This window comes from Platichthys flesus, chromosome 17 (assembly GCF_949316205.1).
Source record: "Platichthys flesus chromosome 17, fPlaFle2.1, whole genome shotgun sequence".
NCBI lineage: Eukaryota > Metazoa > Chordata > Actinopteri > Pleuronectiformes > Pleuronectidae > Platichthys > Platichthys flesus.
The window spans coordinates 514,570-533,330 of record NC_084961.1 but is presented as its reverse complement, the minus strand read 5'-3'; the positions used below and the strand labels follow the sequence as shown (position 1 = coordinate 533,330).

General features: G+C 45.9%; 3 protein-coding genes and 1 long non-coding RNA gene across 6 annotated transcripts; 2 read left to right on the top strand and 2 right to left on the bottom strand.

Annotated features, from left to right (window-relative positions):
* Positions 1–2,112: 2,112 nt before the first annotated feature.
* On the bottom strand, positions 2,113–9,398 carry atf6b (activating transcription factor 6 beta). 3 transcript variants are annotated; one of them, XM_062409581.1, is made up of 17 exons: positions 9,038–9,398; positions 8,335–8,414; positions 7,782–7,863; positions 7,350–7,409; positions 7,165–7,244; positions 6,808–6,982; positions 6,513–6,677; positions 6,249–6,418; positions 5,842–6,021; positions 5,505–5,587; positions 5,124–5,330; positions 4,624–4,731; positions 4,445–4,547; positions 4,308–4,375; positions 4,032–4,131; positions 3,699–3,783; positions 2,113–3,519 (listed from the first exon to the last, which is right to left on the bottom strand). In XM_062409581.1, exons 1-17 carry the CDS (start codon positions 9,108–9,110, stop codon positions 3,233–3,235), a joined length of 2,106 nt encoding a protein of 701 aa, XP_062265565.1. In that variant the 5' UTR covers positions 9,111–9,398; the 3' UTR covers positions 2,113–3,232. The 3 variants fall into 3 exon arrangements, with proteins under 3 accessions (XP_062265565.1, XP_062265566.1, XP_062265568.1); XM_062409582.1 differs by having other exon boundaries at positions 4,448–4,547; XM_062409584.1 differs by lacking the exon at positions 7,350–7,409.
* Positions 9,399–9,630: 232 nt separating this feature from the next.
* On the top strand, positions 9,631–13,901 carry LOC133972256 (uncharacterized). Its single transcript, XM_062409604.1, has 8 exons — positions 9,631–10,129; positions 11,093–11,347; positions 11,857–12,126; positions 12,663–12,725; positions 13,133–13,171; positions 13,271–13,378; positions 13,477–13,527; positions 13,610–13,901. Exons 1-8 carry the CDS (start codon positions 10,072–10,074, stop codon positions 13,780–13,782), a joined length of 1,017 nt encoding a protein of 338 aa, XP_062265588.1. The 5' UTR covers positions 9,631–10,071; the 3' UTR covers positions 13,783–13,901.
* A 467-nt stretch (positions 13,902–14,368) lies between these two features.
* LOC133972268 (uncharacterized) lies at positions 14,369–15,612 on the bottom strand. Its single transcript, XR_009924443.1, has 2 exons — positions 14,979–15,612; positions 14,369–14,851 (listed from the first exon to the last, which is right to left on the bottom strand). It is a non-coding gene; the product is annotated as an uncharacterized LOC133972268 (long non-coding RNA).
* Positions 15,613–15,947: 335 nt separating this feature from the next.
* Positions 15,948–18,318, top strand: LOC133972257 (uncharacterized). Its single transcript, XM_062409605.1, has 2 exons — positions 15,948–16,880; positions 17,153–18,318. Exons 1-2 carry the CDS (start codon positions 16,551–16,553, stop codon positions 17,660–17,662), a joined length of 840 nt encoding a protein of 279 aa, XP_062265589.1. The 5' UTR covers positions 15,948–16,550; the 3' UTR covers positions 17,663–18,318.
* The last annotated feature ends 443 nt before the right edge of the window (positions 18,319–18,761 follow it).

The following is an 18,761-nucleotide window of genomic DNA, read 5'->3' as shown; positions in this document are numbered from 1 at the left end:
TCTTTTCTCTCTTCTCTCTTCTTTTCTCTCTTCTCTCTCTTCTTTTCTCTCTTCTCTCTCTCTTCTCTCTCTCTTCTCTCTCTTCTCTCTCTCTTCTCTCTCTTCTTTTCTCTCTTCTCTCTCTTCTCTCTCTTCTCTCTCTTCTTTTCTCTCTTCTTCTCTCTCTTTTCTCTCTTCTCTCTTCTTTTCTCTCTTCTCTCTCTTCTTTTCTCTCTTCTCTCTCTCTTCTCTCTCTCTTCTCTCTCTTCTCTCTCTCTTCTCTCTCTTCTATCTCTTCTCTCTCTTCTTTTCTCTCTTCTCTTTCTCTTCTCTCTCTTCTCTCTCTTCTTTTCTCTCTTCTCTCTCTCTTCTCTCTCTTCTATCTCTTCTTTTCTCTCTTCTCTCTCTTCTCTCTCTTCTTTTCTCTCTTCTCTCTCTTCTCTCTCTTCTCTCTCTCTTCTCTCTCTTCTCTCTCTTCTTTTCACTCTTCTCTCTCTCTTCTCTCTCTTCTTTTCTCTCTTCTCTCTCTTCTTTTCTCTCTTCTCTCTCTTCTTTGTATAACTGAACAAAACCCACAGAGTTATTATCGTCACCATGACGACTTAAAAATAGAAATAATCGACTTCCTGGTTTCAACAAACTCATTAAACCGTTTCATTTATTCTCTGGAAGTCGTTCAAACTGAAGCTGGCATCTTCTTCTTCATCGTGTTCCATGTTCGTTTCTCACAGACTCTCAGTTCAGCTGCCTGGCGACCTGGGAGCAGGCCTGAGGAATGTTGCATTGTGGGAGTTGGAGGATTCCTCTGACCCAGGAAGCTGGATGATGTCATCACAGAGGATGTGAATGGTGGTCAGGGGCAACCAGTCACAGCCCCAGTAAACACTGGAAACTGTGGATTTGATTTGACAACAATGTTCGACCTGAAAACCTCCTGTCAGATTACACACGTTTATTACACACATGTTTATTACACACATGTTTATTACACACACATTAATGTCACTTAATCCTAAACACACTTACAAATCATTAAATATTAGTTTTATACAACTGAATGTGGCGACACACAGCGAACAGATGCATCATGGGACTCCTGAGGTTTCAGTAGAGTTTGGTTCCGACTCGTTGTGTCACGTGAACAGTGAGAAGGAAACAAGTTGTGTAACGTGTTGTGTAACATGTTGTGAAACGTGTGAGTCACGTGTTGTGACTCCGTGTTGTCACCAGAGTCTGAATTATTTTACTTTATGTTCAGGTTGAGGACTTTATTCTGTAATTGAAATTATTTTATTTCTAAACTATTTATGATCTTAAGCTTTTTTATTTTTGTGTTTTCTATTTATTCCATTTTTATGATCCTGTATTTTATTTTGAAGCCTGTTTGGTAGAACAACAGTTCATGTGACTTTGTACTGAAAGTTTCACTCGTATCAAAATAAACATTCAGCGAGATCTGAAAAAACTCATACACACACACACACACACACACACACACACTCTCACACTCACACACACACTCTCACACACACACATAATCACACACACACACTCACACACACACGCACACACTCACACACACACTCACACACACACACACACTTGAAGACAGTGGAACAGAGAAGAGTTGAAATACCCACCTGTCGACGTAAGTGATCACATGATCAGGTTGTATTTATCATGTGATCAGGGACTCGGTGGGGGAGGAGTCAGGTTCATCACTGTGTAAACTCTGCTTGTTTAATTTTGTTGTTCAATATTGTTTTCATGATGTAACAAGTTTCCTTCAGTCTCCACTTCCTGTTCCTCTGCTGAGCTCTGTCGCCCCCTGGCGGTGAAAGGAATACAAACCGTTTCACCTGTTTATTAGTTTGGCGCGTTGTGTCTCTTGTTGAATTAAAGCCTGATGTTTTTACATCAGTTACCAAACGTTGTGAAATTACCCAAGCTGTTGGAAATGATGAAATCAGCTGACGACTCGTCTTTGACTGAACTCAAGGAGTCAGAGAAGAGGGGGGGAGGAGCCAGAGTATCAAGAAAAACACAAGAAAAGTATGCTTTAATGCAAAATATTAAAAAACCTGAAACTTCTGGTTTGAAACAACAAACTCTGAATAAAACAATTCAGTCCACTTGTCAAAGAGGCTCAATTTTATTGTTTTGGCAGAATTTACATTTTCTGTGTTTTTAGGAAAAACCGAAGCTTCACAACTTAATTCTGTACAATTAAAAAAACGGCATATTCATATAATTGTATTTTTCATAAATATATTGAGTCGGGAGAGAAAATCCTGACGAGCACAGACTGAACGAACAAACGTGGTTGGTCCTTGAAAGAAAGGCGAGAATGAAATATAGAAAATTTTCACTGAAGCCTCACAGGAAATAAAAAAATATAAAAAAACAAAGTATATCTACAAAGTGAACAATGATATTTTACATCTATTAAATAATCCCCACAAAACAACCACAGGATTTTTCTATTTAAAGACAAAAAGAAAACAGATTAATCTGACAGATGTGGCACGACCAAGGATCAGATTAGACTTTAGTCCTTGAGCAAGGCACTAAACCTGTGCTGCTGCTGGAGTGACGGTTCAGACTCAGGAATCGAACGTTTCCCTGAAGCCGTCGGGTTTCGTGTGGTTCACGTCAGGATCCCTGGTCGAGCAGCAGCTGTCAGTCAAACATCTGGACTCCAGCGTTTCACAAATATACAAATCATCAGCAGAGTCGAGGAAACAAGACGTTTCTCCTGCAACATTAATAACCAGACTCTCACTGCGAGACGTTTATCCACTTCCTGTGAAAGTGCAGTGAAAGAAGCTCTGCTGCAGCGCCACCTGTGGGTCGAATCAGGGAGGACACGCAGACAAACACAAACCTTTCTTCTTCAGCTCAGCTCCAAACGGGCACATTTCATTCACTCCACATTTTCACATTAAATATTAAAAAGCAGCACTTTGTCTGAGTGCAGGCTGCTGCTGCCAGATTTTCATTTTTACAATATATTTGATATATTAGGACGTTTTTTTGCAAACTTTTGATATCGACAGGAGTTTAAAGACGAGTCGACCGGATCTGAACTTTCTAGTTTTTCTGTTTCCTGCAGGAAAAGAGTTGTTTGGAGAAGAAGAGGAAAGTTACTCGTGTTAAGCAATAAAGTGATTTTCAAAAACAATTTCAGGTTTTTCTTCTTCTCCATGTTTCCCACCGACCGTCGCTGTTCTGTACATCACTATGGCGACAGCCCCTAGACCCCCTCTGATTGGCTGATTAAATACTCGGCTGTCCGCCGGCGGGCAGGCAGCGGTTGCCTCGGGGACGTTGGCGAGGAGGACGGGTGGTGGCGTCCTCTGAGCGAGGTGTGGTTGCCGTGGTGGTGGTGGTGAGGGTTGTGGTGGGAGGGGGGGGGCGGCGGCGGGTCGCGGAGGGACGGCGGGACGGCGGAGGACTTGATGGGGACGATCCGAGTGTCCATGACCTCACAGTCGACCTGCATCATCATCTCGTAGCCTCGAGACGTGTTGTACAGACTCTCTGGACAAACAAAGGGTTTTCATTAACTCATGTTCCAACCATGACCTGCCGCCAGTAGGGGGCGTGACAGACCAGGCATCAGGTTCATAATGGAGCTGATCTCAAAGTAAATGTTTAATAATAATTTTAAAAATTGATTAATTATCAGCTTTTCTTCTGCTCCACAGATTGTTGCTCACCGTTCACGGACATCGCCGGCATCACCAGAGACATTTTGGGTCGGCTGGTCTTATTGTGGCTGATGGCCGGTAACAGCAGGTGGTCCTGTAGGGGGCGACAGAGGACACATTCAGGACCGTTCTCACTGTCACTCACACGGTTTCCATGTTTACCTAATCCAGTGTTTGGTGACGATATAAATGATGTGTGAGTCATTTCCTCGTAGACTTAGAAACAACCAGTGGAGTCGCCCCCAGCTGGTCATTAGAGAGAAGACATGTTTTAGACTCTTCACTACGTCCGATGGTCTAACGGCTGCGTTAGACAAAGTGCATCATGGGATTGACACGTACCCGTCGGAAGGAGACCACGTAGAAAGTGTCCTCCCTGCGCTCGATGGCGTCCAGGAAGTCGCTGTACGTGACCTCAGGACCAGGAAGGACCTGCAGCTGGCTGCAGAGACAAAAGGGGTCAGAGGTCACCACTTCCTGAATCACTGGTCAAACCGTCGTGTTTCCTTCAAATCAGCTGATTAGTTATGTTTTTGAAGAAGAAGAGTTTGTTGTTTTAAATGTGATTGAATCTGAGCAGCAGATCAAACAGGAGGGGGGGGGGGGGAGTGTTTGTACCTCTCCAGGGAGCGATGAGTCGGAATCGGCAGATATCTGGAGAAGTTTGTCTTCCTCAGCTGAGCTTTCTGTAACACAACAACGGAATTGAAGAAGAAGAAGAAGAAGATGAGGGTGAAGAAGAGGAGCTGTGTCACTACCTGGGCGATCTTGGCCTTCTTGGCAATCTTTGGTTTCCCTCCAGATTTCTTCCTGTCGATCTGGTGCCTCTGAACCCAGCCTCTCAGCTCGTCGGCCAACCTGAGGAGTCACGAGCGTCAGACACGAGCTGAACAACAAACTCATTCTGTGTTGACAAGAAACAAAGAGTCCCAACCTCAGCGACTCGGAGCGATTGAACTGCCGACAGTCTGAGGAGGTGAAGTACCGATCGATGTCCTGAAGAACCAGGTCCTTCATGTCACTGAAGACGTCGCTCAGGTTCCTGTGACACACACAGACACACACACACACACACAGTTGAGAGGACTGCTTTCATGAGTGTGTGGACTCTGCTGCCCTTCACTGAATTGTGTTTTATAGTGACACTGCATGAGCTCAACTGAGTGATGCTGTAGTTCAAACTTCCAGCTGGTTTCCTGTGATGTCACTTCCTCCTGAAACATGAATTCTAAACGTTCTTCACAGATTTCTACACAAACACAAGTTTGTGTCTTCTGCAGGTGACACTTCGATCAAACACATGAAAGTAAACGGTGAACGTGTCGGAACACGTTTGTTCTTTTTGTGCAGAGACGTTGATTCAGTTGATTAAATCTGATTCTGCAGCTGGATTTCAAACGACCTTGACGTCATCAGAGTTCAGAGTTTTCTCACCTGAAAGGAAACGACTCTGCAACAAATCCGTCCGCCTCCGCCCCGTCCTCCTCCGTCTCCGTCTTGTCCTCCTCTCTGCTCGGAGGAGGAGGCGCCGCCCTCGCCTGCCGCGGCGCCGGGCGCTGCTGCTCGATCTCCAGCAGCTGGCGTCCCGTGTACCACACCCCACCGTCCTGTGGCCCCGGGGACAGCTTCCTGTCCGTGATGCTGCAGAGACGAGGACCAGCACAGTGAGACACCGGGGACCACAGATGGACCGAGCTTCTTGCTCACAAGATGGCAGCGTTCAAATCCCAGAGACTTTAGCTTCATTGTTGTACAGAGGAGAAGAGTCGTATTTACATCTTTGAAAGAGAGAGAGTGTGTTTGTGTGATGAGTACCTGACGGGTCCGAAGCTGAAGGTCATGAAGAGCAGAACAGCCATGACACACACGGCTCGTTTGTTACCCGCTGAGTCGCTGCCCTGAGAAACAACACATTTCACCAACAGTCAGTAAAACAACAACACAAAACAATGAGATGAGACGTCATTGACTTTAGAGTTTTCTAAACTGGATGTGACTTTGTGTTTGTTTGATTTTCTAACAAGACGTCTCAGACTTGTGTGTTTTTCCAGATGTTCCTTGTTGGAGATGTGTTGCAGATGTGGAGAGCCTCATTAAAGAAGACCTGATTTCTGATTGGTCGTATTACTCCTCCTCTCTGATTGACTCTGACCTCTTTCCCAGCCAGTCGCTCCCTCAGAGCCTGGTTCTCCCTCCGGAGTCGCTCGTTCTCCTGCTGCGCCTCCCTCAGCTGACCCTCCAGGAGGTGCAGGTACTCCTTCTTCTTCTTCCTGGACTGGCACGCAGACTCTCGGTTCTTGATCATCCTCTGCTGCCGCTTCAGCACCTTCATCTGCAGCAGGAGAGAGAGAGAGAGGGATGAACATCTTAAGAGGACAGAGGAAGTTTCTCTGGACATTGTGTGTAGTGTGTGTTTGTCCTGTGATGTGAGACACTGGTATTTTAGGTCCTGATGGGACCAGTTCACCCTCTGACTGGTTATGATGAAATAATGAAAGTGTGATTTTAAAAGTGAAGCTCTGAGTCATTTGAAAGAATCGTTGCTTCCTCTCGACTCACATCGACGTCCCCGGAGCTGCTGCCAGGCAGAGTGGAGGTGGCCGGCACGATGGGTTTGCTGGGGGGGGGGGCGGTGGGACTGGAGCAGTGCTGGGTGATGGAGGGAGACACCGGCTCCAGTTTGACGATGGCCGGAGCTGAACCGAGACAGACGGACTGAGACAGGACGACTAGAGGAGGAGGAGACGCTCATTACTGTTGTGATACAGCAGCACAACAACACACACAAAACACACACACAAAACACACAGGCTGGTCTCTTACCGGGTCGGGTCTGGTCCATGGGGGGGAGGCCCTGTAGTATGAGGGTCTTAGCTGGAGCAGGTCCCTGGGGGACAGGAAGGGAGGCGACACACAAGGGTCGGGGCTGGATGGGGGGCTTCGTGCTCAGGATGGTGCTGGTCTTCAACGTGGAGGACCTCGGCAGCACTGGGGGGGGGCGGGGGGGGTACATGAATTCAGCTGTTTCACTACGGAACATTTTAGCTCAAACACACACACAAACACACACACAGACACACACACTACTTTTCCTGGCTCACGTGTTGCAGGTGCTCACCTGTCGTCTGCCCCCCCCCGATCTGCGCAGCCGTCAACGGCGTCTGCAGCTGTGTCTGTGGAGGGGGGGGCACGGCTGAGGTCGCCACAGTCACCTCCATGGCTCCGAGGGGGGGGGACAGCACGTCTCCGTACATGTACGGGGGGGTGGGGGGGTTTTCACCTTTAACTGTGATCTGGACAGAACCAGACCGGAAACTTCTTTACTACAAAGTGAGCAGCTCCATGTTTTATATGAAATCCTCACTGCCAGTTGGAGCTGATGATTTATGGATTCACGTTTCATAAATCAGGGGATTGAGTGATTGAGGGTTTTTGACCAGTGCCTTCGATCATGTGACAGAAGAAATGTCCTCACCTGAGGTTCTGGTGAAGACATGGAGCAATCAGAGGAGAGAGATGAGGCCGGAGAGAGAGGCTCTGCCTTCACCTGGAACACTGCACACAGACACACACAGACACACACACACACACACACGTCAACAAAACACACTGAAAACTGCAGAACATGATCAATTCTCTCTAACAAGTAAAAAAACTTACACATTTCCACTGGTAGCGGCTGAGTTATCGTCATTTCATTTGTGTTTCCCGGTTTTTCTCCTTCAGAGACAAAAGATAGTTCAACGTGAACCTGATAACTACACACATTTACACACATGCACACACATTTACACACATGCATATAGAATCTACTTGAGTTTAAATTGTGAGTTTTAAAGGAGAGCGACACAGAGGAGAAGCAGTTTGATTAATTCAGCATCTTAAATTACTTATGTCCAGAAATCCACTAATGAACGTTCAGTCACATTGTTAGAAACATTTAATAAATCTGCAGCACTGAATTCAAAATGATTGAAACAAATTTCATCAAACTTCACAAAGTGTTTAATTAAGATCTGGATTCAGAACTTAATACTTTTAATGAAACATTTGTTCCTCTGGTTTGAACTCGTCTGATTCGCTGCTCGTTACCTGTGAGCAGGTTGTCATCACTGTGGTGCCATGGAGAGGGGGGGCTGTCAGGGTCAAGGGTCAGCACGAGGTCGTTGTCAAACTGTGAGAGGTCAGAGGAAGGGAGAGAGAGAGAGAGCGAGAGGGAAAAGAGAGAGAAAGAGAGAGGGAAGAGAGAGAGAGAGAGAGGGAAAAGAAAGAGAGAAAGAGAGAGGGAAGAGAGAGAGAGAGGGAAGAGAGAGAGGAGTCAGGATGAAAATAAGGCCAAAGAACGAACGAGCATGTGTGTGTGTGTGTGTGTGTGTGTGTGTGTGTGTGTGTGTGTGTGTGTGTGCATCAGCCTGATTATCCTCTGACCCTTCATCTCTGTCTACTGATGGATGAAGAGCAGATTGTTCAGTGAAGCTAACGAATGAAAACAGAACAGCAACAGAAGAAGAGGAATTAAAGTCACATTCAGACTTTTGTTGACAGGAAGTGATGTAAACTAACTTCCTGTGTGTGAGACCTGAACCTGGCACCTGTGACCTGTGTGAAGGAGCAGTTTTGTTGACTGTTGTTGTCATTGTCGTACCGTGGTCTGGTATGTGCGCCCCCGGGTGCAGGCGGCGTCCTCCCCCTCCTCCATGTTCTCGCACTGGTACAGGCAGGCATCTGACAGGAAACAGTTCAAAGAGCCGTGAAGAAGAAAATCTAAAACACACATTTCTCAAATTCCACCTCTGAAGATGCAAATCAGTCACGACTTGTTATTCCAGTTCAAACAACCAGAGCAGCACCATGTGCTGAGCACGGCTCCTCGGTTCAGGAAGTCAGAACCACCTGAGGTCAGAGGTCAAGTCCTCACAGGCACAGAGAAGGTGAAGGAGTGATTCTCCTGCTGAAGAGTCCAGAGGAGGTCCACTGCTCTTAAGAGAAACACGTCGTGGACCACTGGTCAGATCTCCACTGACCAGTCAACACACGGATCATACTCATGAATTCATTCTATTCATGAATATGACATAAAAGGTCCTGGAAACCAACGCCACCCAGACCATGACCCCATGACCATCATTTCTCCCATCATGCCTTCCTCCTTTCCTCTCCCTCCTCTTCCTCCCCTCCCCTCCCCACCCCAGTCCCTTGCAGTGGGTACAGACGGAGACTCTCCTCTCTCTTCCTCTCTCCCTCTCCTCCTCTCTCCCTCTCCTCTTCCTCCCATGTCCTCCCCTCCCCACCCAGTCCCTTGTAGCCGCCCTCCCAGTCCCTTGCAGTGGGTACAGACGGACACTCACCCCAGTCCTCGCTGGTCAGGAGGTTATCAGCGAAGAAGCGGGTGTCCAGATCAGAGAGTAGGTCCGTGCTCATCGCCTCAGAGGCGGCGTGAGAGCGTGAGAGTCCGGAGGCTAACGACGAGCTAAGGGCTAAGGGCTAATGGCTAACAGCTAGCTGCTAGCTTCAGATGAGGAGTGTTCACTGCAGCTTCTCTTCGTCCGTCTGCTTCCGGGTTCGAGTAGATATATTTATATAGTCATGTATATAAGTATCATGTATATACATCTATATAAATATATATATAAAGATCTATATAGATAAATTGCAGCCTCTCGTTTCTCGGAGCTTCTGACACACAAGGAAACAGCTTCAATTTTTCAAAGGTACCGCCCACTTACTACAGGACAGCCAATGAGAGCCAAGGCTCATGGGATTGACGGGAGACCAAACCAATAGAACTGCTCGGAGAACCTCTTCCTGAGGATGGGGGTGTTAGAGATGATTCAGCCCAATCGAGCGGTTGCATTTTGAACGACAGGTCGACGTAGCCAATCAACGGAAGCACATCTTAGGTACATGTATTATTGGCAAGTGTGTTAGCCAATCAGAGTTCACCAGGAAGAAATAAACAGGTCAGGTTAGAGCACTTTGTTTGGAGCTTCAGAAAATAAAAGAGTTGAAAGTGAAGTTAAAAGAGTTTAAGAGTTAAAATAAAAGAGTTCAAGAGTTCAAATAAGATTTGAAGAGTGAAGTTAATAGAGCTCATTCAGATCTGACTCCACGTGTGAGATGGAAACAGAAGTGATCAGATGATGAATCAAACATTAGTGATTTCTGAGGGTTTTAGTCTTTCATTGAAAATGTTCAGTTTTAAAACTGGAGTTAATATCTCACATCAATCATTTAAAAGGTTTGATTTTCACCATCACAGTTAAAGAGTTAAAGAGACACGTCGTCAGATGGAGTGAATGAGGAAGAAGAGAAGGAGCCGGAGGGAGGAGAGGAAATCTCTCTCTCCTTCATCTCTCGCTCTCATCAGACGTCTGTTCTGAAGATGATCTGTTTCACGATTTTCTGTTTGGTTTGGTTTGTACAGACTGAAAACTCCACAGGTACGTTGACTTATTATTATCTTCATTTAATGAATAATCACATATCATTAATATTCAAATCTTAAATCTTTTATTTAAGCTCCTAAATAACGTTTTACTATAACATTGTAACCCTAAATATTAGTATTGTTACCACCTGTTTTTATTTATAACACCTATCAGTCAATCTTTCCATATTTGTGAATTAACACATGGAGGAGAAACCATTTATCAAGAAATTAAAATTATTTTTCTAACATAATAGATATTGAAATAAATCCCGCAGAGAAAACATTTTGTGAATATAAATGCAAACTGTGATTGATTGATTTCATCCGACTCATGGGTTCAATTGTGATGAGAAACATTTAAAATTCAGTTGTGAGTTCTTTTTAGAACGAATCGTTACTGAACTTCAGTTTTCACGTGCGAAACATAACTCACAGAAGTCAAAGTCTCTTTTCATCTGAAGTCACACAAACAACTGACCGCGGGTTTCCAGCCTCTTAGTCGGCGTCTGATTGGAGCACTGGGATCATGTGACCATGAGATAAACCAGGAAACCAGGTTAAAACAGAGCATCAGCAGATCTGCAGCTAAATATAACAGACGTCATGTGGAAACCATAGACTGTATATGGAAACAAACTATGAAGCACCAGGAATATTTTCCAAAACATCTAAATATATCTGATGGAGGAAACTTTTTAACATCGCGTCCAGAACTTGTTAATAATTTGTTTTATTCCTTCTTCTAAACTTCAACATTTAAAATGTAAAACTACCCGACAACAGTAACCAGGAATACGTGTTCTAACGTGAATTAAAAAGCGTTTCACTTTGGTTTGTGTGAATGATTAGATCAGTTGAAAGGAAGCAGGAGGGACACACTTACATTAAATTCAGAAAACAGTGATAATTAAAACTGTAATAAAGGAACCAGGTTCTGTCATCTGAACGCTTTGTGGACTTGTGTCTCGTCCAGCTCTGATCCGGGTCTCGGTCCCAGAGCATCATCACGTGTGTCTGCTCTGCGACGCCTCGGACCCGTCTCAAGTGATCTGGACTCACGGGGACGGGGACGTCCTGGACCCCGAACAAGACTACGACGCCAACGAGGAGCAGCAGCGCCACCTGCTGCTGTCTGACGGAGGCCTCTGTCTCCTGCAGCTTCACGACTCGGACAGCGGCGAGTATCAGTGTAACGAGCAGCCGGTGGCAGAGCTGCAGGTGCTGACAGGTAAAAAGACATAGTTATATCTATGTATATGTACAATCCATTACTTTATATAAAGACAAGCAGTGACTGTAAATAAAGATGGACGATGCATCTCTACTTCCACTTGTTCTTAAAAAATGAAGCCAAAATATCTCGGAGACAGGAGCCGCCATCTTGTGCCGATGACGTAATTTGCAGGCAGAGTCTGTGCAGTAGTGAGCAGAATAAATACTGCAGCCAGCCACCAGGGGGCGATCAAGATGTTTCATCTTTCCTGTCGGGAGCTGTTATGTTTAAGCGTTAGCAGGTAGGTCTGGGTAGTGGACAGTCCGAGGACACCTGTTGGACAGGTGCAGTATGACAGGAGACTGGAGTCACGAAACAAAAGTTGTTTCATGTCCATAAAGCTTGAATGTGAATCCAGAGGATACTTCAGTAGACTTCAGACTCATGAGGTCGCTGGGTTTTAACATGAAAATACAAAATCCTTGAAACGCACCAGCCCCTCGTCCCTGACTCCGCCTCCTCAGGTCTGGACTTCTCGGTGTCTTCCGGCCGGACGCTGCTGCTGCCCTGCGGCCGCTCGCCCAGACCCAAACAGAGGTGGTTTCACCGGAGGAGAGGAGGAAGAAGGGAGGCCATCTTCACCCGCTTCAGAAACGGCACGGTGAAACCAGAGAGGGAGGACGGCCGCCTCGGCTTCATGTACGACGCCCTGCAGATCCAGGACCTGCAGCCAGGGGACGCTGGAGAGTATCAGTGTAACGGAGAGCTGCAGGGCAGAGTCACGGTCCTCACAGGTGAGGTATCACACCTCCGCTGCTAAAGTGACATAAATCAGAAACAATAATCCTGGTGAACACACAAAATAGTTTCTCTAATGAGAAGCTAAGGGATGTTAGCTAAATTAAGATAAGACAAGATAAGATAAGATAAATTGAGCCACTACAAGTTGGGATAAGACACGATCGATTAATTAAGATCAACTAAGATCAAATCAAAGAAACTAAACCAAATCAAGCCAAAACAAGAGCAGTTAAACTAAAGTGGACTAATCTAAGACAAACTAAGATCAACTTAATGAAGCTAATATGAGCTTAGACTAGATAGGATAAGACATGATGAGCTAAGTTAAAACAAGATGAATGCAAAATATAAATGTATAAAAAAGACAGATTTTATAGGCTTATAATAATATAATAATACATAATACAATAATATTAATTATATATATATATATATAATTTAGACTTGTTAATGAATAAATAAGATGGAGCAGATAGTTCTCAGCACTGTTTTTCTGTCGCTGACTCTTCACACTTTGGGATCTTGTCAGTTTGTCCAGAGCCAACGAGCGTCCAGATGTTCATCACGTCAACATCTGGAGCCGTGAGAACAAGTGAGTTTCTGCAGCTGCTCATCAAATGAAATCCAAACTCTTCATAGTGACGCTAAACTTTCACCTGGAAAAAGAGTTTGAGCCAATTTACCAGAAATAAAAACGACATATTTAAGACAAAGATCACATTCACACAACCTGGTTAGAATCCAGCCTGTAAAGAACCAGACTGATCAGAAACAAACAATCAGACCAAGATGAGACCGACCTGACACCACAGAAACCGTCTCCACGTCTACGAGTTTCTAGTTCTTATAGCTTCTTTATTTTGAATTAAATGTGATGTCATGAAGGATTTCATTCGATTTCTTTTACCTCTGATCTTCTTTCTATGAATTCATTTCTATACCTGAAACTGTAATAAACAGTTTATTATCTGATCCAGTTTGTATTTTCCTGTGCATCAGATGTGGTTGAATCAAAGAAGAAGAAGACGACTCAGAGCGGTTCGTTAACACACGTCACTTCCTGTCTTACACCTGAAGCAATGTCACGTGTTTGTTAACCACGTTGTGTGTGTCTCTGTGTGTGTTTGTGTGTCTCAGCGTTGTTGATGGTGGCTGTCGTCAGTGCGGGGCTGATGATCCTCCTCATGTCCGTCGTCTTCATCTTACTGACGAGCACCAACTGCAGGAGGAAGCCAAGATATACAGGTGTGTGTGTGTGTGTGTGATTGTGTGTCTGTTTGTGTGTGAGAGAGAGTAATGGTTTAGACTCTAATGAATAAGACTCGTCTGTTGTTTCTAAGCAGCTCAGACACTCGACGACACCGAGCTGCAGCCGTGGACCAACACACCGACCGGTAACTGCTGCTGCCACTGTCCTCAGACCCGTTATCTACCTGAGGTCCTGTTACACCTGTGTGTGTGTCTGTGTGTGTGCAGAGTGGGAGGAGTCAGAGAGTTGGTCCACGACGGACGACATCCACTACGCTTCTCTGGGACGACACAACTGGAGCGAGAGGCCGAGCCGGACGCCACCGGACCAAGACCAGAACCACGTGATCTACTCGTCTGTCATCACCAGAGCTGCTGTTAAACACACTCCAGTCCTTTAAACACACACACACACCAGTCCTTTAAACACACACACAGACACACACACACCAGTCCTTTAAACACACACACACACACCAGTCCTTTAAACACACACACAGACACACACACGCACACACACACAGACACACACACACACACACACAGACACACACACACACAGACACACAAACACACACACACACACACACCAGTCCTTTCAACACACACACACACACACACAGACACACACACACACCAGTCCTTTAAACACACACACACACCAGTCCTTTAAACACACACACACACACCAGTCCTTTAAAAACACACACACACACACACCAGTCCTTTAAACACACACACACCAGCCATTGATGGAGCACATGGTTCGTTAACGTGTTCTGATGATCAACAGAAATAAAGAATGATCAAGTGTAAAAGTTGAAGTGAACGTTTGTCTTCTGTCGTTTCTTCTTCGTAAATCACTTTGTAAAACTGATTTGATTTATAAAAGGAAATATGATATTCATGCTCCTGTTCTTTTTAAGTTTTTATTTTCTCTAAACGCATCGTAACATTTCCTCGTAAACCACCTCAGTGAAAGAGAAACAGTCTCAAAACGTGAAGTTTATTTCTGGTTCACATTACGACACAAAAACTTTTAACATCACACTTTGTACTTTAAATGTATAAAATGAGAGAATAACTTTAGATGTGTTGTGTGTCCCAACAATCTGTCAAGGAAACAACTGGTTGTTAGATGATTAATACTAATAACAAAGTCAAAAATATAAGAATAAAACATCCACAACATTAGGCCACCTAGTGGTGAGTGTTGGGTTGTGCAATATGCCCCCTCACCACCAGATGTCACTAAATCCTACAAACTGAATCTTTAATGAAACGAGAGCATGTCATTTACTGTGTGACCAGCGGGTGGCAGTGTCACCCTCTATCTGCGGTCATGTGATCCCGTAGGGTTCTTGCGACCCTCACTGCAGAGTAGGTGTCGTCCTTCTCCACCAATCGTGCCGGCGGCTGGCCGGGGGGGCGTGGCCGGTGCCTCAGACTGGAGTAATGGAGCGAGTCGTCCTGCAGAGACACACATCAGCTGTTTCCATGATGACACAACACTGGAACAGTCACATGCTTGAAGGTGTAGTCGACCTCATGAGCTGCTGCTGCTTCACAGGTTCATGAGGTGCAAAGCTCTACTGACCTCTGTGACCCCCGGAGCCGCCGCCCTGCTCCCTGAGCGACGGCAAAAAGCTGGTTTACCTAAGGACCAATAAGAGAGGAGCGTGAGTCAGGGATTAAACCTCAACGCCACGGATTCAGTTTGAGCTTCGACGGAGAAACGAGGCTCCGACCCAAACACCTCCATCAATGAACCAGTTGTTCAGAACCAACTCAACTGGTCCAGGAAGCAGCTGCAGGAAGTGAGACCTCCGTGTGAAGCTGATTCAGTTTGAAACATAGACTTTAATAAAGATGGACGACACGACCCCCTGGTGGCTGGCTGCAGTACATGTCTTAAACCCTCCTCCTCCATGTTAGCAGAGAGGACTTGTGAGTAATAAGAAGATAAGTTAAATAAATGTTTGTCAAAGACATTTTGTGTGATTGAGGTTGTAGTGCGGTAAAAACAGTAGTTTCATATATTGTTTACAGTTACTCTTAAATCCTGAAATTTAGAACTATTATCAATATTTCCATTAAACTCTCAATATCCTGGGATGTCGTTAGTAATTTGAAAATGGAAGTCTATTTAAAAAACACTCACAGTAAAAACTTAATTGTGAGATAGAAAATTGAAAATATGATCAAAAGTATTTTCTTCTTTTTATTATCAAAGTTTAATTTTAATTTTATTTTGTCTTTAACTGTCAGAACTAGACTTCGATTAATGTATCCTCAAATGCAAATTGAAAATAATTATTCTCTATTACTCTATAACTCTATTACTCTATTACCCTATTGCTCTATTACACTATTGCTCTATTGCTCTATTACTCTATTACTCTATAACTCTATTACTCTATATTACTCTATTACTCTATAACTCTATTGCTCTATTACTCTATATTACTCTATTACTCTATAACTCTATTGCTCTATTACTCTATTGCTCTATTGCTCTATTACTCTAGTCCCCCGGTCACAGTCGGTGTATAAACGTCACGACCGTAGAAAGTGAAAGTGTTTGAAAGTGAAAGTGTGAAAGAGACGTCTCCTCTCTCGATCCCGATCCTCGGTCCTCTTGTCCCGGGTCCTGTCCTCTCTCAGTGCCGGTCTCCGGTCCTCTTGTCCCGGGTCGTGTCCTCTCTCGGTCCCGGTCCTCGGTCCTCTTGTCCCGGGTCGTCTCCTCTCTCGGTCCCGGTCCTCGGTCCTCTTGTCCCGGGTCGTGTCCTCTCTCAGTGCCGGTCCTCGGTCCTCTTGTCCCGGGTCGTGTCCTCTCTCGGTCCCGGTCCTCGGTCCTCTTGTCCCGGGTCGTCTCCTCTCTCGGTCCCGGTCCTCGGTCCTCTTGTCCCGGGTCGTGTCCTCTCTCAGTGCCGGTCCTCGGTCCTCTTGTCCCGGGTCGTGTCCTCTCTCGGTCCCGGTCCTCGGTCCTCTTGTCCCGGGTCGTGTCCTCTCTCGGTCCCGGTCTCCGGTCCTCTTGTCCCGGGTCGTGTCCTCTCTCGATCCCGGTCTCCGGTCCTCTTGTCCCGGGTCGTGTCCTCTCTCAGTGCCGGTCCTCGGTCCTCTTGTCCCGGGTCGTGTCCTCTCTCGGTCCCGGTCTCCGGTCAGCACCATGCCGGACAGCGGCCTGTGTCTGGAGGCTCTGTCCGCTCTGAGCGGCTGTAACGTGGGCTCCACCCCGGGCCCCTCTCCGCTCAGCCCGCAGGACTTCGTGAACATCGTGGCCCTGCGGGAGTTCTACAAGCAGCAGGGCCTGGAGCAGCTGGAGTACCCGGGGGTCGGAGCCATGTCCCTGGAGGAGCAGGACGACCAGGACGTGTACTGCTCCCCGCCGGCGCTGGGTGAGGACCCGGGGCCGCAGGAGAGTCTCAGGGCGTCGGTGAAGATCAACCTGGAGGAATTCTTCCATCCACAGTTCAACTATGACTTCACCTCCGTGCAGGTGAGAGAGAGAGAGAGAGAGAGAGAGAGTGTGTGCGTGTGTATGTTTGTGTCTGAGTGAGAGTGTGTGTTTTTTGTGAGCATGTGTTTTTGTGTTTTTGTGTGAGCGTGTGTGTGTTTGAACTTATTTACTACTTGAATCTCTTTCATGAATGAACCAAACTTAATTTGTTGTTGATATCGTCTGAACGTTGATTGTCCATTGACCTCTGCTGACATCTCCTGACCTCTCCTGACCTCTCCTGACCTCTCCTGACCTCTGCCCACCTCCAGGATGGCAGCAAGGTGTTCCTGCGGGGGAACGAGCGGTACTTCCGTCCCTGTGGGTGGAACCGCGTCGCCCTACGCGTCAACCAGAAGTACGACGGTAACGACGTCTGGCTCGGGACCGGTAAGGACGCCTGGCCGGTCTCTTACCACGCCCACAACATGGACGGCTCCCTCGGCGTCATCCTGACCCACGACGGGAGCCCGGAGCACGAACCCGGGTTCCTGGACGCCGCCGCAGCTTCTCTGACCACCGGCCTCACCAAGGGCAGAGGAGTGTACTCCACCCCAGACATCAAGATGGCCGAGAAATACTGCAAGGTGTTCAAGTCCAAAGCGGACGGGAAGAGGTACAAGGTGGTTCTTCAGAACCGCATCAACCCGGAGAACAGGAGGAAGTGCCAGAGAGAAGACGTGTGGTTGGTTTACGTCCCTGAAGGGTCCAACCCGGTCCAGACGAGGGCCGTGGTGCAGGACTCCATCCGTCCCTACGGGCTGCTGTTGAAGCAGCTGTAACAGGACGACCACGACTCAACCACACGTCTGATCAACAACACGACAACCACAACAACAACAACAACAACTCTCAGTTCATCTGAGCTTTGATCCCATCACACACCATGAAGATCAATCCACCAAATAGATCTGACTCCTTCTTCAAGATCCAGGACAAACCAGCTCCTTCTTCCAGAGGTTTGGAAACGCTGCTGGTTCTGATTGGTCCGCCTCCCGTCACATGACCAGAAGCAACACGGAGAAGTCACCTGATGCTCACCCAGATACAGATGTTTCCATGTGGAGGAGCCCAGATGTTTGACAGTGTGTGTGGGGGATTGGTCACATGATCTGTGATGTCAGGTGTGTGGATGTGAATTAAAACACTTTACTTTGAAAAGGTATCTGTGAGTTATCATAATGATTCTGGAGAAACTTCTTGTTTAATGAATTAAATTTTAAGAGGTCTTTGATTTGATTAGAAGTTAATGAATTTCCTGTTTCTTCTGTTTCTGTCCAATCACGTTGCTCTAAACTTAATGTGATGACTTTTAGTTGTAAACATGGTGATAAATGATCTTCATGCTTTATTGTGAAAAGACTCCTGAACCTTCCAATCTTGCTATGGTCGAATTGATCATTTTCCTGTCAATAAATTTCTTCTTATTGAAAACTGATTGTTGATTTTTCATAATTGTATTTATTTATTTGATATCACTTGAGAGTGATGTGATGACAGAGACAGGAAGTGACTCAGCTGATGACTTCCTGCTGTCGGTTAAACACAGCACCACATTTTAATAACTATATCAAATATCAGAACAGTTTCATAAGACAACAGGAAGCAAATTTAGTTTTGGAGCAAATCAATCATCATCTTGACCAGAACTGCCCCCCCCCCCCCTGAAACAAGATATGTTCTATATATATCATATTAGCACATACAGTAATTAATCTGATTGTATTCACCTCAGTCAATGATATTGTATGTTACATCTACATTTATGTCATATCTTATCGATTTGGCTCCACAGAAACTCCCACATGTTAAACACATAAGAAAATTAACTTGTTGTAGCCTGCAGTTACAGCCTCTGACCAATTGGAGGTGCTGCAGCCC

Bases quoted from the DNA above. Each gene is read 5' to 3' on its own strand.
- atf6b (XM_062409581.1), bottom strand. From the start codon at position 9,110: ATGAGCACGGACCTACTCTCTGATCTGGACACCCGCTTCTTCGCTGAT. The intron at 7,410-7,781 runs GTAACGAGCAGC...TTGTCTCTGAAG, and splicing joins TGATGACAACCTGCTCACAG to GAGAAAAACCGGGAAACACA. The intron at 4,132-4,307 runs GTACAAACACTC...TTGTCTCTGCAG, and splicing joins ACTCATCGCTCCCTGGAGAG to CCAGCTGCAGGTCCTTCCTG.
- LOC133972256 (XM_062409604.1), top strand. From the start codon at position 10,072: ATGATCTGTTTCACGATTTTCTGTTTGGTTTGGTTTGTACAGACTGAA. The intron at 12,726-13,132 runs GTGAGTTTCTGC...CCTGTGCATCAG, and splicing joins ATCTGGAGCCGTGAGAACAA to ATGTGGTTGAATCAAAGAAG. The intron at 13,379-13,476 runs GTGTGTGTGTGT...GTTTCTAAGCAG, and splicing joins GAGGAAGCCAAGATATACAG to CTCAGACACTCGACGACACC.
- LOC133972257 (XM_062409605.1), top strand. From the start codon at position 16,551: ATGCCGGACAGCGGCCTGTGTCTGGAGGCTCTGTCCGCTCTGAGCGGC. The intron at 16,881-17,152 runs GTGAGAGAGAGA...GCCCACCTCCAG, and splicing joins ATGACTTCACCTCCGTGCAG to GATGGCAGCAAGGTGTTCCT.